The sequence below is a fragment of the Sander lucioperca genome, chromosome 5, assembly GCF_008315115.2.
Source record: "Sander lucioperca isolate FBNREF2018 chromosome 5, SLUC_FBN_1.2, whole genome shotgun sequence".
NCBI lineage: Eukaryota > Metazoa > Chordata > Actinopteri > Perciformes > Percidae > Sander > Sander lucioperca.
In genome coordinates, this window is record NC_050177.1 from 16,892,700 (window position 1) to 16,918,605 (window position 25,906).

Below are 25,906 nucleotides of genomic sequence, written 5' to 3' on the forward strand. Positions count from 1 at the left end.
CGGTCCAGACCTCTCAGGTCATCTGTTCCCAGCGTCAAAACTAAACACGGAAAAGAACCAATCAGTTTCTACATATTACATGTTTTAAACAAACTCCCAGAAAACTTGGTGTGCTCCAACTCTCAGTTCTTCCAAATGTAGGCTCAAAATGTTTCTGCCTTCATTACATTTAGGGCTATTTATTCATATAGCTTTGCTTAGTGCTATTTTTGTTTTATTCTATTCAAATCATATTTATGTCTTTTATATATTGCCTCATGTTTCTTTTATATCTTATTTTATTTTTTGCCTTTTGTCTCTAATGTATTCATACTGTCAAACTAAAAACAACTTTTGTTCGCAGCTACTGTGATGTTTGGTGACATCCAGTTTTCACTTGACAGCATCTTCTCCTGCCGGCTCGGTTATAAAGAAACTAGTGTCACAATATCATGAAGCAAACATGCTTTTTGCTGTTCTCTCAAGTCATGGATTAAAGGATTTGACACCCAGCCCCCTGGTTCACGGTCCATTGTCGAAATGAAAGCCAGTGGCAAACAGTGTGAGTCGCAGCGAGCCACAGCGAGGTCATGCACCATATGGTGACGTCTTGCTACACGGCCGCTGATCCGGCCATCAAAGCCCATTGTTTCTGCTTTGTTCAGGCTTCAAAGGGAATATTGGTCAGTCTGGAAAACCGCACAGTCAAACACTGCCAAAGGGATCTGGGAGGCAGGTGTTCATCTCTGCGTAGTTCAAACTTTATCGGGAATCCTACAGAAACGTGTGCATGTGAACAAACAAACTGTTGGCAAAGTGCCCGAGCTGGGTTGCTCTACAAGGTATTGCTTGTGGTAGGTATGAAAAATGATTCAAACAAAGATCCTTAAAATGCGTCAGATGGTTATTGTTAAACAAGACGCTTGTATCTTTTAGTCAGTTTTTCAATTAAGGGAAAAATACAAATTTTCATCAACACAGATTTTTAAAAATTTACCAATAATGGATTTTGAATGGGCTTCATGCAAACTGGCCTATTTGATAAATTTGCACAGGACTTCCTGCTAGATATTCCTGCTTTTCACTTAACGTTTTTCAGGAGTGAACTTTTTCCCGAAATAGAGATTGTCTAAACATAGCTTAACAACCGTAACTAGATGGTGCCATGCCATTGTTCCGACAGCCCATTATTCCAATAACCCAATAGTCTGATAAATGTCCCTTCAGACCGAAAGCCTGTTATCCCGAAAACAAACACTCATTGCTCAGAAAAAACACACTCTCCCTGTAGTTACACATTCATGGCCTGCATTGCTGCCTAATGTTTCACACCCTCTTTGCCCCGGTTGATTAGGAGCATCTGTATATATATGGCTGTCGGAACTGACATCCAGGAACTTAGCATCTACACCACTTGGCTGCTCCAAACATCAGACCTCCGATCTGACAAACAATCACCCATGTGTGTCCATTAGGAAACGGGAGTAGCTTGTTCTTCTTAGGGCATTAAGCCCTCAATATGATTGTCATATTACCGATGCATGGAACACTACAGAAGGCCAACCACGAGGGAAGGTCTGATGACGTCATTCTGCATAATAATTAGCCATGTGCTTCTTTTTGTTTGAGAAACGATGGAAGATTCAATGTGAACAATGGACATTAGAAATGTGTCTGCGACAGTAAAATTGCTTGAAATGTTGTTTGGTGTAAGGCCAGCAAGGTTCAGCATGTGTGGAAGATGCTACTATATCAGAGTTTGGTTAGCGGTAGCGGCTCTGTTCTGCTCGGTTTTGGATTTGGAGTTTAAACTCCAAAATGCTTAATAAGATATCTGTGAAGGTTCTCGGTCAACCAAGGAAGAGTTGCAACCAATGGCAACTGGACTTGGTTAAAGGTGCTTCGAAGCTGTTTCATCTCTTGCATGATTTGAACTCTCCCTTGGATAGTTTACACTCAGCAACTCCAGCCAAGCTTGTTCTCAGAGAGAGCGTTTCTGTCAGCACACAGATAGGGCTGTTGCCATATCACGATTACCGCGGCCAAACAAATTCACAATGACAAAATATAAATTTAGAAATATCTACTGAAAATAAATAAATAATGCTATCAGTCAAATTCATCTTAGCAAAGGATAATCTACACATTATTTATAACACTAATGATATTCTACTAATTATTTCGGTAGATGCCCTAACAGTACAGATTTATTGATACAAGGACAGTGCATGTCATGTTATTTCATTGCATGTGGCATTGGTAAATATGCCAGCATTACCATTGTTAACTGCATAGGCTATATGATGTGCAAGAATGAAAAGCTTGGTATAGCAACATCAATGGAAATAGCATCACCTAGTCAAGTAACAAGCAATCATGACTGATCATGAAGAGTTGGTTGCCTCTGAACAAACACACAAAAATGAGCCCTCCGTACCTGTCTGTTAGAGGAGTGATGACTAATCGTGGCGTGTTGCCCAGGTATTCGTAGGAGTAGAGAAACTGGGCATCGCAAATGTTGGCAAAACAATGCTTCTCCTTCTCATCCCAGCGGTGTCTCAGCTGGGAGAGCCACACGAAGGCCTGAGAACTCTCCACCTTGAAAATAATAAAGAGAGAGTTATGAGTGAGTGCCTAGGCTTATAATGAAGCCAGAAATAATCAGAGCTTTCCCAGCCTCTAATTATGGTAATGACAAGTCTTGCTTGAATATCTTGAGTGCATTACTCACTAGTAAAAGCCTCTCAAAAATACAGCAGCAGTCGTGGTGTCTACATAGGAAAGTATACACTAACACATTCTCACTCCCAGAGCGACAAAAAGCGCCGCTTGGTCAGGTGCCTTTGGTGTTTGTTATTGATGCAAAAAGTCTCCATTACCGTCATATTTAGACGCGCTTGGTCAGGACTCTTGGACTTTTTGACGCTCTGGGTCGGGACCTACGTTTAACCAACATGGTTAAACGACTGTTTAACGGGACAGTTAGGTTTAGGAAAAGATGGTGGTTGGGGTTACAAAACGTTGATTCCTTGACATGCAGGACAAGAGCAGGACATGAACTCAGGTCTCCCGGGTGAAAGTCCTGTGTTGTTTGGCCCATCCACCAACCCAACCAATGTCCCTACGCGGATTTTCAGTATTTCATACTACTCTCTACCGTTGTCTCTCTACATACTGCTCTCTACTGTTGTCTCTCTACATACTGCTCTCTACTGTTGTCTCTCTTCATACTACTCTCTACTGTTGTCTCTCTACATACTACTCTCTACTGTTGTCTCTCTACATACTACTCTTCTCTATAGACTACTCTCTACCGTTGTCTCTCTACATACTGCTCTCTACTGTTGTCTCTCTACATACTACTCTCTACTGTTGTCTCTCTACATACTACTCTCTACTGTTGTCTCTCTACATATTACTCTCTACTGTTGTCTCTCTACATACTGCTCTCTACTGTTGTCTCTCTACATACTACTCTCTACTGTTGTCTCTCTACATATTACTCTCTACTGTTGTCTCTCTACATACTACTCTCTACTGTTGTCTCTCTACATACTACTCTCTACCGTTGTCTCTCTACATACTGCTCTCTACTGTTGTCTCTCTTCATACTACTCTCTACTGTTGTCTCTCTACATACTACTCTTCTCTATATACTACTCTCTACCTTTGTCTCTCTACATACTACTCTCTACCGTTGTCTCTCTACATACTGCTCTCTACTGTTGTCTCTCTACATACTGCTCTCTACTGTTGTCTGTCTACATACTACTCTTCTCTATATACTACTCTCTACCTTTGTCTCTCTACATACTACTCTCTACTGTTGTCTCTCTACATACTACTCTCTACCTTTGTCTCTCTACATACTACTCTCTACTGTTGTCTCTCTACATACTACTCTCTACTGTTGTCTCTCTACATACTACTCTTCTCTACATACTACTCTCTACCTTTGTCTCTCTACATACTACTCTCTACTGTTGTCTCTCTACATATTACTCTCTACTGTTGTCTCTCTACATATTACTCTCTACCGTTGTCTCTCTTCATACTACTCTCTACTGTTGTCTCTATACATATTACTCTCTACTGTTGTCTCTCTACATACTACTCTTCTCTATATACTACTCTCTACCTTTGTCTCTCTACATATTACTCTCTACTGTTGTCTCTCTACATACTACTCTCTACTGTTGTCTCTCTACATACTACTCTCTACTGTTGTCTCTCTACATACTACTCTTCTCTATATACTACTCTCTACCTTTGTCTCTCTACATATTACTCTCTACTGTTGTCTCTCTACATACTACTCTCTACTGTTGTCTCTCTACATACTACTCTTCTCTATATACTACTCTCTACCTTTGTCTCTCTACATATTACTCTCTACTGTTGTCTCTCTACATACTACTCTCTACTGTTGTCTCTCTACATACTACTCTCTACTGTTGTCTCTCTACATACTACTCTCTACCGTTGTTTCTCTACATACTACTCTCTACCGTTGTTTCTCTACATACTACTCTCTACCGTTGTTTCTCTACATACTACTCTCTACTGTTGTCTCTCTACATACTCTCTAATGTTGTCTCTCTACATACTCTCGAATGTCTCTCTACATACTACTCTCTTCTGTTGTTTCTCCACAGTTGTCTCTCTTAATACTACGTCATCTTACAGCCCCGCGTTCGAGCTGCTGCTCTGCCCGTTGCATTCCATTCAGACGCTGAAGGGTGATTTTTGCGTCGGTATCTGACGCTGAGGGACACTGACCAAGCATCAGTGTTTAATGAGTTGGGAGTGAGAACGGGTTGCAACAGTACATGTTCTCGGCCACATTGCTCTCACCTTCTGAGTGATCATCTTGGCCACCACGTCCCTGGCGTGGACGTCGATGGTGCAGATGGTCATGACTTTCTGCCGATCGCCCGGTGTAAGCTGGCCAACCAGCATGGAGATGAGGGTGTTGAGCTGGGACACCTGCTTCCTGTAGTACTCCTTCATGGCGTTGTCGTAGCCCTCCTCCAGACGGGCGAACGCCATGCCGATGTCAGACGTCCACCAGATCTGAGTGCAGGTCAGCGCCACCTGGATCAGGGACAATGGAAGAAACCAAAGGCAGATCCCCGTTGATAAGACTTTATGTAGATGGATTCCTGTATTTAAAGGGGCGATATACAGATGTCAGCGGTTCCATTTGAAGTGCTTACTGCCACTTTAAACACGTTACCACCTTTTACATCTCAGATTGTTTTTATTACGCTCATGGAAACAGACACATTTTATAATCCAACCATAAAGGAATTGCTATATGACATTACATTATCCTTGATCGGAAAGGAGCTGGATGAAGATAAAAAAATCTTATTTCACCAGCACCACTACAACGGTCAGTTAACAATTTATTTTACAGAGAAGATAGAGAGAAAAAGACCAAAAAATAAAGAAAAATATTAATAGTAATTATAATAAACAAATACATTCATCTGGCAACTTCATAATGTCTTTTTTTTTTCTTTTCCCTATACATTTTCTTGAACTGAAAGATATTATTACCCTTGAAGTCATTATCCACGGAATTCCACAGTTTGACAACACATACTGAAATACACATTTGCTTCTAAGTTGTTCACGCATAATGGTGCTTAATATTACATTTCCTTCTATGATCCTCATTTTCTGAACTAAAACCAAATTATATATTATTTATTTATTTTCTGGTAATACTGTACTTTTTGCCTTAAACCTTGCTGGTAAGTGTGGGCTGTACTTGCTAGCTGTAGACGCTAAGTGGCAGCAGAACGCCGGAGCCTGAGGACATTACGGTGGACAGGTTTCAGGGCTTCAGAACACCCTCCGACATCTAGGGATGGGTATCGTTAGGGTTTTATAGATACTCTAGTCTCGCTTTGCCAGACCTTCCTCCACAGCACGGCGGAGGAGGGTCTGGCTAGTCAACACAGCATTCCTGGATGGGAGAAAAACGTGCTCTGGTTTATTAGCATTTCTTCAAACCAATCACAATCGTCTTGGGCGGTGCTAAGCGCCGGACGGAGCCACAGTGCCTCTGCAAAATAGCCTCGGGAAGGAACTTGTTTTGGTGGAACGTATACGTTCAAAAGTAGCTTTAGTCGTGCAACAGAAAACTCAGATTGGACAGATAGTCTAGGTAGCTGTCTGGATTTACCCTGCAGAGATCTGAGGAACAGTTAACCATAGTCCTCAGAAATCCACCAGAGTTTAGAACGCCAACACAAAGAAAGAGGAAGGGGAGGGACATCTGGGCAAAAAAGATGGACATCTGGCAGATTTTCCAGTGACAACGGAGCAATCCCGGAAGTGGAATGTCGTGGATATAGACTATAGATACTCCTATCGGTTCTTGCAGATAATAAAAAAATATGACACTGAGCAAATTAAACTCAATATTAACGATGAAGAAATAATCAAAGTTCAAGTTATTAATCAAGTTATTTTCCAGGTATTCTGATTACTGAAGGTTGCTTTAGTCTGCATGAGGTCGCTAAATCTCTTGTGATCCGGAGAAAAATAAGAGGTTATGTTCTACACACAATCTAGTTTCTTAACATCATATTATAGCTTAATTCTTCCATATTTAACATCCTGTAATATTGGATTAGCAACCTTCTCCAACGCTTTTAGACCAACTTAGTACATCCTTGATTTTTTTAAACTGCAGTTATTGACTATCTTTGACATCAACATTCTTCAAATTGTACATTTGTGTTTAGAACAAAATATAAAATAAAAACAGATTTACTTTATAGTTTTAGATATTATTTTGTTAACACTTCACATTTCCATAATTCCCAAATTAGACAGACTAAGAATATTTATTTTCCTTTGTATAAAGCAGCTATTACTTTTGTTTCTCTGCATTTTTTCTTGTTTTTCTTCATTCATTTTCTTCTACACTTATTTTATATAAAAATTTCATTCAGCTCTTTGAAATCTGTGATTACAGAGTGGATCTTGTTCAAATACATGTTCCTTGTTTTATTGAATGTCAAACCTCATATCTCATCAGCTTGCATTAGCTTTAGTCTCAGAGAACGAGACGCCGTGACTGATAAGACCCAATCAGGAGGAGAAACGTTGGCGTCAGTGTCGGTGTTGCCAAAGGTCTCCGTTTGCGGCCATTGAGACTGCAACACAACCCCGCAGATTCCAAACCAAAACGGGTCAGAAGTGTTTCCAAATGTCTCCGGTTTAAGGGGTCGGAAACTCCAGAGCAGGGGGAATGAGAGGAGGAAACACCAGATTAGGGGGGATAAGAGGGGGAAATGCCAGAGCAGGAGGAATGTGAGTGGGAAACACCAGAGCAGGGGGACTGAGGGGGTACCCCAGAGCAGGGGGAATGAGAGGGGGAAACGCCAGAGCAGGGGGAATGAAAGGGCAAAAGGTAGCAAAAGATATTCCTTTTTAAACCAAAATGTAGCAATGCAGATGCAGTCTCAGACTGTACCAGGATAGGATCTGTCTCTGCCTTCTCTCTCTGACAGTACAGAGATAGTCTGCTCATTTAAACTATCTTTTTAGGGTTAGTTACCATTCTAATCTACTTTGGCTTTTAGTTTCTTCTTTACAATGTCCCAGATAGCTTTCTTTAATGAAGTTAATGAATTAACTTTTGTTGGGGAGCAGGGCCTCGCCTCAACCTAATCACCGACCAGCCTTTATATTCCAAGCCAACCCACTCAGTGCTGTTCGCCTCCGCATTCTCGACTCCGCACACACCCTCCCTTACCATTTGGTACCTCGACTTCTCACCTACCTCATTCCTTCATCCCCTCTTCCCTCCTACCCTCACCCCTTCATCCATTCACTTTCCCCCCTCATCCCTTCATCCCCTCTTCCCTTCTACCCTCATCCCTTCATCCATTCACTTTCCCCCCTCATCCCTTCATCCCCTCATCCCTCCTACTCTCTCCCCTTCCTACTCAGTCCAGCGCATTCCTCTCTCATTTTTCATTCTAGGCAACATCCGGGGGGGGGGGTTTGCAATCAGCGCTGGTGATGGCACCTGAGGTGGAACCCCCACACTGAGTCACTCCACCCGGTCTCCAGTACATCCTCCCGGACCAACCAACCAGACGACATCTCTTTTCAATCTCACCCACCATCCAAATCTGTTCCTATGGTCTTAACATTCTATAATTAAGCATTCATTAAATCTTTAAATTACATATTGTTGTGGCGTGGTCCTTGCTAGTGAACATTGTTTGCAATTTGCTTTACTGTGATTGGTGTTTGGAGAGCATTGTTGTTGCTCAGACTGTGTCTGAGAGGGGGGCAGTTAGCCTCAGTACCATATGACATAGGGGACTCTTTTCTGTATTTATTGCCTCTTAATTAATTAATAATGAGATATATGCTAAAGATAATTTAATAATAATAATTTGCTGAAGTAATATTTTTAGTAATGTTAACAGTTGGCCAAAGTGAATATTTAGTTCCCACCTGTGAGACACACACACACACACACACACACACACACACACACACACACACACACACAGTGATTCAGCAACAATGTTTTTTTTATAAAGTAAACACTATTGATCCTGAAGTTGATTTCAACATCGTTCTAAAGTCCTAAATCCGTTTTTAATTTTTTATTTGCTGCTCTGTGTGGACTGAACCTTTCAGCCAGGTACCACACCACAGTCAGTGATGTCAGAGCATCAAATCATACGCATGTTCCATTACCACAGACACACTTCGTCCCGTCCTCTGTCTTACCGTTCTAAATAATCAACACTATCTGGCTGCAAACTGTGTCTGTAAAGCATTGGTGAGTGTGTGCACTGGACTGCAATATGTAAGAGAGGCATGGACATTATTCTGGTACCAATCCATCAGATGCGGGAGTGAGTATCGTCTGTTAAACATCCCGCTGAGCCGGTTTACCTGTGCCGGATAGTCAAAGAGCCACTGCTCTCTGGGTTTGTCCTCATAGGCCAGCACTGCCTCGGTCATCTCGTGTCGGACAGTGGAGCGCATGCTGTGCAGAACCCGGTTCAGCCACACCTCCACCTTACACAAAAACCACAGACAGGCCCATGAATACAAACGTTGCAACGTGTGTCACGTGAGCACCGATGGCTCTCTTATCAACGGACCCTAATGAGGTCATTAATAAGCATTAGAGTGGAAGTGGAGTCAGGCAAATACTATGGGATGTAATGGAAAATTAATGGATTTCAAGGCTTTGATATGCAAAACCCCAGGGGCAATGACAGACTCCATTTCATTTCCTTCCTTTATTGTGGGTTGTGATATCTGTATTTGATATATATTTTCTTCTATTACAGAAAAGGGCGTGTCAGAGAGTTTCCTCATCCATTACATTCCTCTACAGACAGCCGTAGTGCCACTGTCAGCACTAAGTCCCATGAAGATTTAGTGATGGTACCACAGTTTTAGAGACATGAATAAATGATGACGGGTGTATTTACCTGTCCAGTGCAGTCACAGGGCTCATTAAAGGGGACATACTCCTCCTCTTTGCTGTACATGCCCAGACCAGTCTGAGAAGGATTCCCCTGTCCGTCTGCTTCAAATTGCATCTTAGCCATGTTGTCAAACAGCTTAGACAGATGCTTCTGGACCTAAGCAAACAAACAGGCACACTCAGCTCACCGTAGCCACACGCGCTTCATTACTGTTATTCAGAAGCATTTATAGAAGGGCATGTTCTGCAGCATGCCTGTTAACTTCCTCTTTAAGGAGATTTAGTGGAAAGTTGTGCTTAACAGTGATTTATTTCTCCAAGGTGGAAAAGCATAAGACAATGTCCTGATGATGGAAGTTGGAACAAGCTGCAAAACTATGAGCGACATTGCCCCTGTGTGGACACTGCTGGTACTGCAGAAGTCAACAGCCCTCAGCTAAATAGGTGAACGGTGTAATCGAACATGGTTTATGAAAACTGTTAAAAAAAAGCAATGAAAGTGAAGTAGAAAGTGACTCTGGGAACAGACTGATGCCTAAAATACAGTGGAGCCACCTGGTGCGGGTTGGTCCCATTAGACAGGATGTCCAGCAGATCAGCCGAAGAGATGAAGTAAAACCTGGGGAAGGCCAGACGCTTGGTGTCCAGGTATTCTGCCAGAGCTTTTTCACATAGAGACAGCCTGTAGAGAAACACAGTCAGTGTGTGCTTCCATGTGTCTGAAGTCTAAAGCCTGTACCGGAGTGCTCCTGATAACATACATTCAGAGAGAAGTCTCACCTGCTCTGGATGTCCTCCAGTTTCCCAAACAGGCCCGGTTTATTGGTGGCCTCCACTACGTTGGGCGTTTGATGCACGGCGTTTGCCAGCTCTTTGAAATCAGCATCAATCCCCTCAAAGCGCCTGGAGTCCTGCAGAGGATTTCACAAGGGAGCCCGGCCGGGGGATTTAGGTTCCCAAAAGAGAGAGAGAGGCGAATCAGAGGTTTAATGCCAAACATCTGGGTTTAAGCACAGCCCCGACGTTGTGGGAGCAATTAATAAAAACTTGTGTAATCTCAGCTCGCTAAACTGGGAGTATGAGCCAATTAATGCATTCTTAATTAGCAGCTATAACAGTCGCGTTATCTGGGTTCATACGTATAGCAACGAAAGGGCGCAGGTCAAGGCCTGCAGGCATCTGAGCTTGTTGGGGATGTAATTAACTGTGTGTGTGTGTGTGTGTGTGTGTGTGTGTGTGTGTGTGTGTGTGTGTGTGTGTGTGTGTGTGTGTGCATGTGTTCAGTGTGTAACCTCTGGCAGCTGCGAGCGGATGTCCTCCGAGCCGATGAAGATGCTCTCCAGGTGGGTCCACGTGCGCTGCACCTCGAACCAGATGGAGATGACCGAGTCGGCCACAGACAGCTTGCTCTGCCATGACGACACCTCGTCCAGGAAGTGGGCGATGTACTTGGAGGACCTGAGGTTCTGCAGCTGCACCTGGTTGTCCTCCAGCGTCTCGATCAGCTCCTCGTCAGTGCGCAGCAGGGGCACCTGGGTGCGGCGGTGGGGCTCGTACTGGAACTGCATACCTGGGCAGGACACACACACTCAGCTATACAGTCCCTCCAGAAAAATGCGATTATGCGATCGCATAATTCAATGCATAATCAGCTAAAGTCCGCATATGTATGCGGGCGGTGCATTTTTTCAAATACGCCGCACTTTCGCCGCATAAATTGCCGATTTCTGCGCAAAATATGCAGGGCTTGCATGATTTCATAATCCCCGCATTTTCGTTGCAAAAAAAGTCACATATATCTTAGCAGAAAGTTGAAAAATGTTGCGTTTACTTCACACAAGAGCAGCCATTTTCCCCTGTTGCCATGGGAACGTTATGAAGTGACGTAATTAAGCGACGTGAACATCATCGAAAAGCTGCAAACCCCGCAATGAAGCCATGATGAAACCGCAGTTTTTGCAAGTTCCCGCAATGTCATCGCATATCCATCCATCCATCCATCCATCCATCCATCCATCCATCCATCCATCCATCCATCTTCTTCCGCTTATCCGGTAACGGGTCGCGGGGGTAGTAGCTCCAGCAGGGGACCCCAAACTTCCCTTTCCCGAGCCACATTAACCAGCTCCGACTGGGGGATCCCGAGGCGTTCCCAGGCCAGGTTGGAGATATAATCCCTCCACCTAGTCCTGGGTCTTCCCCGAGGCCTCCTCCCAGCTGGACGTGCCTGGAAAACCTCCCTAGGGAGGCGCCCATATTTCATCGCATAAAATTGCATAAATATCCCGCATATTCCATCGCATTTTTTAAGAAAACATGCCGCATAATCAAGGATTTTTGCCCGCAACAATCACAAAAAACTCTGCATTTTTCTGGAAGGACTGGCTATAGGTCATAGACTCTGGAAGGCAGGAGGAAAAACTCTCATGCTGACTACACATGAGACTTTGGCCTGCGTTACATTTAAGACTTTTTTAATACCATTTAGAATGAAATGTAATACCAACTTCATGGTCATACAAAAGTATGTAGGATATAATGAAATATCAGAAAAGATTTTAGACTATAGAATTAAGTACTTGAACTTAATACAACATTTTGCTGTAGTACTCAATACATCTATGCTTTGGGACGAAACAATGAAGGAGTTGTAATACTATGAAAGGACAATACAAATGTTTAGACCTTTGTGAACGAAATGTAAGACTTTCTAAAGAAATGTAAGACTTTTAAGACCCCGCGGGTACCCTGCTTTAGTGTTGCAGCCCCGTCCCTCTGGAACACCCTCCCTGCAGATATCCACAATGCAACATCCATAGGCGCCGATTTATGCTTTCCTCCGTGGGTGCTCACGGGCGCCCTTTAAAAAAAAAAAGTAGTCAAAAATGTTTGCATTTCAGAACCTTAGGAAATGGACAGCGGCCGACACGAACACACACACCTATTAACTCGATAATAAGGCCGTAAAGTAGGCTATCTTTCAATTCAGGACAGCGCCACTTCTCACAAATAGGATTGGAGATGAAAAGTTCAACTGACACGCAACTGCGATCAGCTTCGTGGGAAATTACAGTTTTTCTCAATTGCTTAAACACTATAACCAGGCTTTTGAACTAAAATTTCAAAACCATAACGCCATTTTTCAAAAAGCACACCCATTTCACTAAACTATAAACACTATTCCCTGGTTTTGACACATGAGTCAGATTTGTTGAACTGTTACTGCAAAACTCTACACACAAATCCCTTAATTTCTCATTGCCTACACCATGTTGTCATTTAGATAGCACAGCATTCAATATTGCTCACTCAAGTCAGCACAGCTGAAGCTCAATTAGCACACAACTACCCAGGTGGAAACACTACGAGTCAAAATTGATCACACACCAATCAGAACTTAATAGATAGATAAAATGGCCAGAGTCAGTTCATTGAGTTTTGGAACAATGGATCCACAGAGAAATGACGGTCGAGGAGGGAGAGGAAAAGGAAGAGGACATGGTTGAGGAGGAGTCGGAGGAGGAGAAGGAGGAGGACGTGGTGAAGGAGAAGGAGAAGGAGGAGGACAAGGACGTGGTGAAGGAGGAAGGCGAGGAGGGAGAGGAGGAAGACGTGGTGAAGGACGAGGTAGAAGAGGAGTAAGGGCAAGGAGACAAGCAGTCTCGGATGAAATTCGAGCCACTTTAGTGGACCATGTTCTTGTCCATGGTATGACCATGAGGGAGGCTGGGCAATGAGTCCAGCCTAATTTGAGTCGCTTCACCGTCGCCTCCATCATCAGAACCTTCAGGGAGGAAAACAGGTAGGTGTACTTACAGTACGACTGCTCTGTACAGTAACTTTTGAGTGCTGTACTCTGTGCTTTGACATCACATGCACTGTTGTACTATGTTTCTGTAATACTAAATAAATCCATCAAATTTACAGTAATGCATGCTTCTATTTTTGTAGGATACAGAGACGACCATCTGGTGGTGGGAGGCCAAGGCTTTTGTCAGAGGAGCAAGAGAGGGAGCTTGTAAACATGGTCATTGCCAATAATGTAATCCGCCTGCGAGAGATTCAAAGGAGAGTGATTGAGGATAATAATCATTTTCAAGGAATAAATTCCATCAGCCTTTCCACAATTGATCGCATCCTCCGAAAGCATCGGTTCCGGATGAAACAGGTGTACCGCGTCCCTTTTGAACGGAACTCTGACAGGGTAAAAGACCAACGAGTGGAATATGTTCAGGTATGACTTTTGATATTGTATGAAGTATTGTGCACCATCACAGTATAGCAGTTTATCCTGCCATTTGTGCCCTCTTGAACTGTGCTTCGGGGTAGTGATATACTCTATTGTGTTTTGATGTGTTTGGCAGAGAATCTTTGAGATTGAAGGCTGGCCTGTTCCACCTGAAATTATCTTTGTGGATGAGGCTGGTTTCAACCTACCCAAAAGAAGGAGAAGGGGGAGGAATATAATCGGCCATCGGGCTATTGTAAATGTCCCTGGTCAGCGTGGAGGGAATGTCACGATGTGCGCAGCCATCAGCCAACGAGGTGTACTCCACCGCCATGCCAGTCTAGGACCCTATAATACTTTGCTCCTTCTTGCATTCCTTGACGGTCTAAGAGGGCATATGTTCCAGCTAGACCACAGGGAACCAGCACAACCAGAGCACCCTCACTATGTTGTTGTTTGGGATAACGTCAGCTTCCATCGCGCTGCTCTGGTTCGTGATTGGTTTACCGATAACCCAATATTTTCCAACCTCTTTCTGCCTGCATACTCTCCATTTCTTAACCCAATAGAGGAGTTTTTTTCGGCATGGAGGTGGAAAGTGTATGACCGAGAACCTTATATGCGTGTTCACCTCCTTCAGGCCATGGAAGAAGCCTGCCTAGACATATCAGTAGATGCGTGCCAGGGGTGGATCAGGCATGCAAGAGGATTTAACCCCTGCTGCCTGGCTAGGGCCAATATAGCCTGTGATGTGGACGAGATTCTCTGGCCTGACCCAGAGCAAAGACGGGATGCTGATGCAGAATAATTTTTTTTTTTTTTTTACTGTGTAGTACTGTAATACAGTAATGAATAAAATGTGCCAATGTAACCATTGGTTGTGTCTTGTGTTCATCTGAAAAGGTTTGTGGCAACATAACTTAACAGTTTTGGAAATGTTGTTTTGAATTTATTACACCAGTGTGTAAAACTAAGTTTTAGTGTGTATGTTGTGACGGCTTGTGTGTCCCGTCTGGGGTCAAAGTTTGGTTTTTCAGCAAGAGTTAATGGTTTTGATATAGTGCTTCATTTTGACCTGAAAATAGGATGTTTGGTGAATTGGGTGAGACGTTATGGATTTGTGTTTACTGTTTTGAGAATACGAGGCATAGTTTCAAGAAATGTGTTTAAGCAATCGAGAAACTCTGTAAGAATCAATGCTGCAACCTCCCCCAGCTTAGCTTAGCTTAGCCCCAGTAATTCTGAAAACAGGGTTTCTACAGGTTTCAACAAGTCAAATTTAAGACTTTTTAAGACCTTTATAAATATAATTTAAGACCTATATCACCACATTAAAAAAGAACAAAAAAAAACATCAATGTCAGAGTCCGGAAACATCGCGAATCTTGCACTTCCCCAGAGCTGAAGAATATAAAATCTGTTCCGAAAGAGACTCGCACAGCCTTGCACACGGCTGCAATATAAATTGCATGTTGGTCTCATTTGTAGTCGTATTGCAGCAAATTATATTTGGAATAGCGAAGGAAGAACTACAACACCACAGAATTAAAAACAAAAAACATTGTAAAACGCTGCAGAAACATTTCAATGAGAACATTTAGACATATTTAAAATTATTTTAGACCTAGAACACAATTTAAGACTTTTTAAGGCTTAAAATTTAGATTTTTTTAATTTTAGACTTTTTAAGACCCCGTGGAAACTCTGGTAAAGTGCCTTTGGGTTTCGTGAAAGGCGCTATATAAATAAAAGTTATTTTCCATCCATCCATCTTCGTCGGCTTATCTGGTGTCGGGTCGCGGGGGAGCAGCTCCAGCAGGGGACCCCAAACTTCCCTTTCCCGAGCCACATTAACCAGCTCCGACTGGGGGATCCCGAGGCGTTCCCAGGCCAGGTTGGAGATATAATCCCTCCACCTAGTCCTGGGTCTTTCCCGAGGCCTCCTCCCAGCTGGACGTGCCTGGAACACCTCCCTAGGGAGGCGCCCAGGGGGCATCCTTACCAGATGCCCGAACCACCTCAACTGGCTCCTTTCGACGCAAAGGAGCAGCGGCTCTACTCCGAGCTCCTCACGGATGACTGAGCTTCTCACCCTATCTCTAAGGGAGACGCCAGCCACTCTCCTGAGGAAACCCATTTTGGCCGCTTGTACCCTTAAAATAATAAAAGTTATTATTATTATTATTACAACAGAATGTCTCTTCCTGTACCTGTCCATGTGGAGTTGAGCTCAGAGAGGACTTTCTCCATGCCCATCTCTTTAACAGCCTTGTCCACGATCCCTCTCACCTCCTCTTCAAAGCAGTGCAGGTTCAGCTGCAGCAGGTTAGCCAGAGTGGTGTCCTGCTCACAGAAAACACACACATCCTCTCAGCTACACTTTATCATATGATAACATTAGTAGCAGCATATTATTATTATTATGATATATATGAACTCCTCCCTCTGAGTGTTAAACGCTTAGTGACAAAACTGGACTCACAGCACGTGTCTACACATCACATCTCAACATTCTTGGACAATTATGTACAATAATTACTTGGTGCAATAACTTATCAGCTACATGTACAAAATGTGTTGACACTGCACTACAATATCATGTGTACAATCCATTTGAAACAATCTTTTTAACCTAATCTCAGCTGACTTCTACTTAACATTTTTATTTATTTCTTACAGTAGCTATGTTACTTTATTCACTTATTGACTAGCTATTTTATTACTCTTAATTTGAATCTGACTGTGAACAACTGCAACTGAACAAAATCCCTGGGGGGAACAATAATTAATTAATTAAGTATTCTGATTCTGGGATGTCCTCGTTCACTGTGTGATTCATGTGATGCAGGAGACACTGGCCATTAGACTCAGACTGCAGAGCTGCAGAGGACAGAGGGTTTCTGTCCAACTGACAACTGTCACCTACAAGCACAGCAACAAACTGCTTCTGCAGTTTAGCCATGTATTATATATTATATAGCAGCAGCAACCCTCAGTGCCGGCTACAGGTGTTAACCTCCTACACAGCAGGACACTACCAAGACCTTTTTAGGAGTTTTATTTAATTGCAGTTTTTCTTATTGAATTAAAGTCCAGGCCTGTATTTGTGGTTAACATCAGAGGTGGTAAGAGTACAAAAATGTTCTACTTCAGTAAAAGTACTATTAATTTGATGAATTTTTAATTAAGCACAAGTACAATTATCAGTGTAAGTAAAAGTAAAAAGTAGCTCATTTAAAATGTACTCAGAGTTAAAGTGATGGTTGGGAGTAATTCCACCCTAGGCTGCTTTGCACCTGATGGATATTCCTCTTGGCTGCTACCGCGCGATAGCGCAGTAGTATCCATCAGGCAAGTGTTATTTAAATATACTTCTGGTGTAGTTACAAACTTTCTAATGCCTTGTTTTATAAGTACAGAAACTATTTGTACTACTGAGGGAGTTTGGTATCATTCCGGGCATTATTAGTGGGGTAATTTACAAGATACAAACGTGGATCCATTAGCCCCTGCACTAAGCTAACCAGCTGATAACGCTAACTCGGCCAACGTTATAACAAGGGAAAAAAGCTTATGGGGGGTTGTTTGGCTTGAGGTCAAGGTGCAAAGCAGCCTAGGGTGAAATTACTTCAAACGATCACTTTAAAGTTACTTAGTCACTTTTTAACAGCAGGGGTTTAATTTGCAGTCTTTTTTTATTTCATCAGGGCAAAACGCCATATTGTGCTTTCGAATTGAGTTTGTTGACAGATACAAAACAACGTAAGAGAGCTTTTTAATTTACTTTTCTTTTTTTACTCAGTAACGGATGTGATTTCAAATGTAGCAAAGCACAATACTTTAAACTTACTTAAGTAAAAGTAAAATTACAGATTTTTTAAAAACTACTTTTAAAAGTACAGAAAAAAAACTACTCAATTACAGTAACGTGGGTTATTATAATTTCTTACTTTCCACCTCTGGTCAACATAGTCTCACGATATGTTTGCACTGAGCATCATCACAGACATATAGTATAAAATAATGCAGCTGCTTGTTGTTGAGGCCTGACTGACTCAATGACTCTACTTCAAAGTAAACTTGGCCAGTTTAGTTTACATTATTAAGATATTAATACGTCAGAAATATACAAAATAAGCATGACACTCGACAGCTTAATAGTTGGCCATTTATGTGTGTGTTTTTTTTTTTTTTAAGTTTTGAAGTATGACTGACAGCTGATCCTGTTGACAGCTCTGCACTGGAGCTGCTAATCTTTGTTAGCGTCCCAGACCGGCAGGACGAGTCAGCCCCGAATTCAGAGTTTTTAACAAAAATATGAACAACTGCCACCTGCCTGAAACTGACGAGAGTAAAAACAAAACAGCCGCACCAGCAATAATAATCCGGTTCACCAACAGAAAGAAAAAACAGGCACTCCTTAGACAAGGATGGAAACTAAAAGGGACCAATGTTTACATCAAGAGTCTAAAGATAAAAAACAGTCAATTGTTTCAGAGGACCACCCTCAAAGGGAGGTGGGTTGTACTTATAGGATTCAAATGGTGGCAGCTTTTACTGTCTTTCCTGTAGGACACAAACTAAACAGCTGGATCAGTGTGAACAGTACAAACAACCCTCATCTGATCTTCCTTCAGCAGAACAAACTTCCCAGTGAGGATGGGACAGAAAACATGGAAATAATCAGAGAACACTGCCTTGGGTGTATCCCAGCCCTTAAATTATCAACATGATATCAACACCACTGCTTGTAAACTAAAGAGTATGCAGCTGGTAAATACAGAACTCAGTACTCATGTGCAGTATGTTCTTATAGCGTATCTGGAGAATCAAATGTAAACCTGGTCCATGGTGAAGCGGACTCCAGTAGCAGCCATCAGCTGGTGCCAGTGTCGGGCTCGTATGGCCGGGTTCTGGAGCTCTGCTACGGCCCGCAGGGAGGTGAGAAGGTTCTTCACCCTGCTGTCCAAACCGGTGAAGGCATCCCACGCTCTCACCTATCGTACACACAGGCCAGGAATCAGTCTAAGGGCTTTGGATAGACGATAACAGCTACGTTCTATCCTACCCTCTCCGCTCTCCCTCCTCACCTCTTTATCCAGCCCCCGGATATCTTTAGAGAAGCGTTTGCACTCCAGCTCCATGTCCTCCACGTAGATCTCTCTCCAGGGAGTCATCCTCCATGCCGCCATGCTGGATTCCACCACGCTGATCATGTCCCACAGCTCCTTCAGCAGGACCACCTCCCGCCTTGGGGATGGAGAAGAGCGGACAAAGGGAAGGAAACCAGCATGAAAATTGGCACTCTTCAGATACCGACAGCGAAGAAAAAGAGCATCTCTGCTATAACGGCTCATTAGTTTGGAATTTGGCACGGGCCTGTGGTATTTTCTCCGTCCAGCTTTGGGCTTTACCTGCATTGTCGGAGCTGTTTGTACTCGGGGACGGTGACCTCGAACAGGCTGGCAGACTCCACCAGGGAGGCCATCACTGCCTCCCGCTCCTGGATCTGCAGCTGGAATGCGTCCAACATCTGGTTGGGACTCTCGCTGTCAAACCTGGATGATCCCACACAGGCACCCATCAACACACACACACACACACACACACCCATCAAAACACACACACACACACACACACACACACACACACACACATACACACAGGCAAAGGCACCCATCAACACACACACACACACACACACACACACACACACACACACCCCCATTAAAACAAACACACCCATTAAAACACACGCACGTGCACGCACATGCACACACACACACACACACACACACACACAGTATAAATCAGGACTTGGCTGCAGTAGAACCAGACCAGGGTCTAACTGCACACTGTGACAGTTAACAATGGCTTCCATGGCATTAATGGGAAAATAATCACCAGGTTATTAATAGACCAATTACACACATAACTAATCTGACAATTAGACACTATGACAAAGCATCTCTTACCTATGAATTAATTATCATTATGTTAAGATTCAATTAACCTTGTCGGACATGAGAGCCTTGAGATAACACTCTATAATCAGGTGAGGAGGCAGAAAGGTGACATTCTTAATCTATCAAAGGTTCTCGCTGCACTTGAGTGGCATACTTATGATTACAGCTATGTTATAACGTGTAATCAGTTACAGCATGCTTCATAGTTGTATACAGGGCTGTAGTCAAGTCCACCTTCGTCGAGTCCAAGACCAGGACTAGTCAAGACCGAGTCCACACAGGTTTGAGTCCAAGTCAAGACCAACTCCAAATGAGAGACAGTCAAGACCGAGAATGAAAGGATCCAATTAGGCCACACTATTTACTTTAAGTATAACAATTTAATTGCAGCTTCACATATAAGATGTTGAGTCTTTTTATTCTAGTGTAACAAGAACATTCTGGACTGCTGATGGGCAATGTAACAAATAACAAGCAATACAGGTGTTGAATGTTCCCATTCTTTTTTTTTTTTTTCTTTTTTTTTAGATCAATTTTTTATTGCTTTTTATATTTCAAACATACATAACAGAGAAACACAATTGAACAAGAACAAAAACCCTCTCCCACCCCCCACTCTCTGCGGTCTTGCAGAAAAACAAAACAAACAAATAAACAGAAATCACACCTTGCCTAATCACTCTCCTCTAGTTCTTGTGGTGTTAAGGTCATTAGGTCTGATATTTGTGCTGCTGTACTTTTCCATAGGTTGATAGTTGATGATTTAGCTTTGTTAATCCTTGCTGTAGAGAGCTCAATCATAACTATGTCTAGAAAATATGCCAACCACTGTTTTATAGAAAGAACATTCCCAGACCATATGTAGGAAAGTTCCAGTTTGTTCAGGTTGACAGAACGTGCAATAGGGAGTGGGAATGGCTTTAGAGACGTATCTCTTCGGAGGAGTCCAATATGTCCTATGACATATATTGAAATGGATCTGCTGATGATTTGGGTTCTTGGAACAGTGGAAAATGTCCCAAACTGTCTCCCAATTAATTGCGTTCCTCTCAGGGCTCAGCTCTCGCTCCCATTTCTTTACTATTGGGAGTTCTCCTATGGATACTTGCATCAGTTTAGCATAAATATTGGACACTAATCTTCTCACAGGAAAATCAACAAACCATTTAATAACTGGGTGCACCTCAAGACTGTTTTCCCATGGCACTCCATAACATTTTAGGGCTGATCTTAAGCGAAGATAAAAGAAGAAGGATGTCCTGGGGACTTCAAAACTAGCTCTCAGGTCTTCAAAACTCAACATACCTTTCTGATTGAATAGCTGGTCTAAAGTATAAATACCTCTGTCACTCCTGTCACTCCACTGGTTACAAGCAAAGGGTTTGACATTAGACATTAAGTTTGCATTGTGCCATATTGGGGTATTCAAATGCCACTTATTGGTGTAGCGTAGTTGCTCCTCCACCTGTTTAAAGTTGGTCAATGTGTTGGTGATAATAGGGCCATAGGCTAGCACTATACACTTTTTTTGGACACACCTGCAAAGGCAAGGTCTTGCAGTCTTAGACTTCCAGTGAGGTTTTGCTCTATTTCTCTCCATGGAACTGTAGATGAGGGGTCCATCCACACTCTGAGGGCCCGTAGCTGAAAGGCTCTGTGATATATTTTAAAGTTGGGGAAGGCCAGGCCTCCCGTGTTTGTGGTACGTTGCAGGGTAGAGTATTTTAGCCTAGGTTGTTTATTATTCCAAATATAATGCCGAATTAAGGTATCAAGTTTCTTCCAAAAATGTATTGGTGGGGGTAAGGGGATCATTGTACTTAAGAAATTCACACGGGGAACTATGTTCATTTTAACAACAGCAATCCTGGACCATAGTGATGCCGGCAGCGCAGACCAATTGGCCAGATCCCTTTGAACACTACTTAATATAGTTTCATAGCTGTCCTGGACAACTCGCTGTAGCGATGCGTGTACGGTGATCCCCAAATATGTAATTTTGCTTTGGGTTGGTATTGTAACACTAATGGCTGATGTCACATGCCTGTTAATCAATAAAAGAAGATTAGATTTATTCCAGTTAATTTTATAGCCGGAAATTGAGCCAAATTCGTTGAAGATTTTAAGAATTTTTGGAATAGAGTCCTCAAGATCAGAGATGTACAAAAAAATATCATCTGCAAATAATGCTATTGAGCTGCTATTGGATTTAATCTGGACATTACAGATTTTATTTTGCCTTATGGCTTGGGCTAACGGTTCAAGAGAGATTGCAAACAGCATGGGAGATAGCGGGCATCCATGTCGCGAGCCCCGCTCGATGGAAAATGGCTGAGAATGCAAGCCATTGGTTGAGACTATGGCCGTGGGATTCCCATATAAAGTATGCACCATGTCAATGAATTTGGCCCCCAAGCCAAGCCTCTCCATTACTTGCCACAAGTAGCTCCACTCTAGGCGGTCGAAAGCCTTTTCCGCGTCCACTGATAACACTGCTGCCGTTGTTGGAAGGTTTTTGGCTTCTTCTATTACATGAAATAGTCTGCGTATATTGTCTGCAGCATGACGCTTTGGTATAAAACCTGATTGGTCGGGGTGGACTAGCTTCTCAATAACAGCGCTCTAGACGGAGAGCCAAGACTTTGGAATAAAGCTTAATATCAGTCCCGATGAGGCTGATGGGCCTGAATTTTGAGCAATCCAAAAGATCTTTGCTCTTTTTGGGCATGACAGAAATTAGTGCAGTGTTGGTTTGTTGGTGGAAAGTACCCTTCTCTATGGCTGAGGTTAAGGCTTGTAAGATGATAGGTCCTAATATGTCAAAATACTGTAGAAGAAGTTCTGATGGAATTCCATCCAACCCTGGCATTTTCCCTTTTTTTAACTGTTTTTAATGCTGATTTAAGTTCCTCTAACGTTATAGGTTGAACCAGTCATGCCGGGATTATCCATAAGGGCACTTGGGCCAGTGCCCAGTAGTGGTCTGATCAGGCCGAATTTTTCCGTCCGAACCCGGCCCGCACCCGACAGAGCCGTGACCGAACCCGGCCCAAGCCCAACAGGCATTAAGATATTTATGTCCGAGCCCGACCCGAGCCCGACACACTTAAAATCTCGGGTTTTTTTCTCATACTAATGACACATGACACAAGCCCGCTTTTATTAAGCAACTGTATGAAGGCATTCGGAAATGTCAACAGATGAGCGCATCAGCGCACACGGGGGAACAAGCGCACGTTAATAAGCTGTTTAATCTAAAATGTTCAATGTGTTAACCTTTCCTGCTTGCTTCGATTCCGACCGTGATCAGAAAACCAGGGGAGACTCGTTACCTCCAGGGCCGACGTTATATAATGTCGGGGTTAAAATCCTGTTTATGTTATCATAATGATGAATGTAAAATAATTATTATAAAAAATGATAAATGGTTGGCTTTCTTGATTCAATGTAATTGGCAAGCAAATAAAAACATTTTTCACACAACCCCCCCCACCTCTGGGTGAGACTTGGTTGCGCCCAACCCTTCTCTGTGTTTTTCAAGCACATAGCACGGCCGGCGCTTCGTGAGTTTATTCAGAGTGAGGGAGGTGTAAAAGACCGGTCCACAGTCTGTGCTTCTTTTCCTAGAACTCGTATTTCTTTCAGAGGAATTGGTGCAATAAATCCATATTCTTAGATCTAATATTGATAGTCTTTTGTCTATATCTTATTCATTTTCGGTCCTTTTATTGTCGTTAGCTGTGATGCTAAAGCAGTTTTAGCTTTCCCATGATGCTTTTGAAAGTTTTTGACCAGTGGAGTTGCTTTCAGGGCCTATGAAATAAAGTCGGAAAAATACATATTTGACCGACCCACAATGCTGCAATATATAGTATTGATTTTGGCTTTTTGAATTGATAGACATTTTGAATTGAGACATTTGAATATAGTGCTCACTGCTCATATGCCTACATGTATGTATTTGGACAAGTTAGTAAATTACATTTGAACAATCCCCTTGATTATGTCTGATATTTTTGCCAGGAGGACAGCACGGGTAGTGCCCAGGGGCACCACATTGTCTTAATACGGGCCTGGACCCAGTTCTTCTGCCTCCTCTGGGTCAAGAAGAGGCAGATTTAGTTATTTAGTTAGGACTCATACAACTTTGAATAGATGGATTGAAAATTGCCGCTGATAGCTTTAGGATTTGTTAAGATACCTTGGTCCGTGCGGATGCTGTTGATAGTAGCTCTGGATTCGCTTTGTTTTAATTTCAGAGCAAGCTATTTGCTTGGTTTACAGCCATTAAAATAATAATTTTGCTTCACTCAGAATTGAGCTCTCCTTCTTAGCAGATCATTTAGCTCTGTTTGACTTGTGACTAGAAGAGTATGTGTAGATTTATGACGTTTTTCCATTACATGGTACCTGCTCGACTCGCCTCGACTCTACTCGCCTCGACTTGACTCGACACACTGTGCGTCCGTTTTCCATTGCAGATTTTAGTACCGTCTCAGCGTGGCTGGTCGTTATGCCGTATCGATGCACACACCAGCGCACAAGTATAAACATCAGGCCACTTGAGTTTGTTTTACAGTTCTGTGGAGGCTCCACACAGAGCTTTCGCCTTAGCCTGTGTAGCCTATGTAAAAGTGGCCTGATGTTTATACTTGTGCGCTGGTGTGTGCGTGGAGCCGGCCATGTGTGTGTGTAGTTAGGCTACGGCGAAAGCTCTGCCGGAGCCTCCGCAGAACTGTAAACAAGCGGCGCTGAAGTAAACTACTGTGACCTAACGCGACACACACACACAGAACGTCGAAGGTGTGTGTTGCCAGAAGACACATTTTGTTTCAAATTAAGTTGGAGGCAGCAAAAAAAAAAAAGCTGGCTAAACTGTTTAAAAATAGCGGGTTTGTTCAGGGAACCCCCGTCTGTCGCTTTCACGTCACCTTTTCGGCTCGCCTCAGCTCGCTCGGAACCTCAACTGAGGAGGTACTAAAAAAAGTACCTGTTAGCAGGTACCAGGTACTTTTTTTCGTAATGGAAAACCAAAAAAGGCGAGTAGAGTCGAGGCGAGTCGAGCTGGTACCATGTAATGGAAAAGCGCCATTAGAAAAACATGTCTTAAAGTGCCCATATTATGAAAAAATCACTTTTTCTGGGATTTGGGGTGTTATTTTGTGTCTCTGGTGCTTCCACACACATACAAACTTTGAAAAAAATCCATCCCCCTATAATTAGTGAATATTCATTGAGAGAAAGTAATTCATTGGTTAGGCGCGGGAAAAAGCTTTCATCATATGTAGATGGTGCATATACCGAAACAAAGGCTATTTTCCTACTCCTTATCATGGTACATATATAAGATATCCTGCCTTAAATAGTCCAGGAATTTAGCTCGTTTGATCGGCCCGTTTAGCCCCCTGATATTAACTGAAAGGATTGAAAGCTCAGCCATCTTCAAAATGTACACGTGTACATTTAGATCTAAGCAAAGTGTGGTAAAAACATGAAAAATGAAATAAATCCCCTAACCCTCTGAGACCGCAGACCCCCTCCCCTGTCTGTAAGATACGTGGCTGCATCAAACGCAGCTTGCACACAACTCCAGCTCAAACCCCTTGTACTTGTACAGTACTCCAGATAGCGGTCCTGATATCTCAAACACCTGAAGATCAGAGTACGTATCGTTGTGCCCTTGCTGTAGATTCTGTGTGCTCTGTCAATCTCGATGATAGCCCTGTTTTGTAAGGAGGGGATGTTCCCATGTTCCCATTCTTGAACTTATCACTTGTCCTGAAGAATTCATAGAGCAAAGTGTTCTCTGACATTGTGTCTGTGGCCAAAATGAAACAGATTGATACCTATGATTGAGGTAGCATACTGTATATGATGCAGCCAGGCGTATACCAGGCGACCAATCTCAATGCCCGCTCTAGATGGATTTTAAATTAAACTAATACCGGTTTCCTGAACGAGCGAGCTTCATCAATGGTTTTGTTTTGAAGGAGGAAGTTACTTTAGAAAAGAAGCATATAGTGCTGAACTCGGTCGAGACCAACAAGAATACTTGGTGAGTCCGAGTCCAAATACCAACGAGTCCAAGACGAGTCCAAAACGAGTCCGAGACGAGTCCGAGACAACAGAAAAACATCTTGAGTCCGGACTCAAGTACTACAGCCCTGGTTGTATATATACATTATACAAACATTTAAAAGTGTTCCTGTATCTGCTAACAAATACACTATAGTGTTTAATAAACCATTTATT

The 25,906-nt window shown here is 42.8% G+C and overlaps 1 protein-coding gene across 1 annotated transcript in view; it reads right to left on the reverse strand.

Moving 5' to 3' along the window:
* Nucleotides 1–25,906, reverse strand: part of dnah9 (dynein, axonemal, heavy chain 9) — a 162,337-nt gene that overhangs the window by 102,883 nt on the left and 33,548 nt on the right. The window contains exons 22-32 of the mRNA XM_031323915.2: nucleotides 19,103–19,246; nucleotides 18,779–18,938; nucleotides 18,530–18,685; nucleotides 15,899–16,031; nucleotides 10,753–11,030; nucleotides 10,241–10,371; nucleotides 10,016–10,142; nucleotides 9,465–9,617; nucleotides 8,917–9,042; nucleotides 4,834–5,073; nucleotides 2,417–2,577 (exon numbers count right to left, since the gene is read on the reverse strand). Coding sequence (XP_031179775.2) covers nucleotides 2,417–2,577; nucleotides 4,834–5,073; nucleotides 8,917–9,042; nucleotides 9,465–9,617; nucleotides 10,016–10,142; nucleotides 10,241–10,371; nucleotides 10,753–11,030; nucleotides 15,899–16,031; nucleotides 18,530–18,685; nucleotides 18,779–18,938; nucleotides 19,103–19,246 — 1,809 coding nt within the window. The remainder of the gene's footprint in view (nucleotides 1–2,416; nucleotides 2,578–4,833; nucleotides 5,074–8,916; nucleotides 9,043–9,464; nucleotides 9,618–10,015; nucleotides 10,143–10,240; nucleotides 10,372–10,752; nucleotides 11,031–15,898; nucleotides 16,032–18,529; nucleotides 18,686–18,778; nucleotides 18,939–19,102; nucleotides 19,247–25,906) is intronic.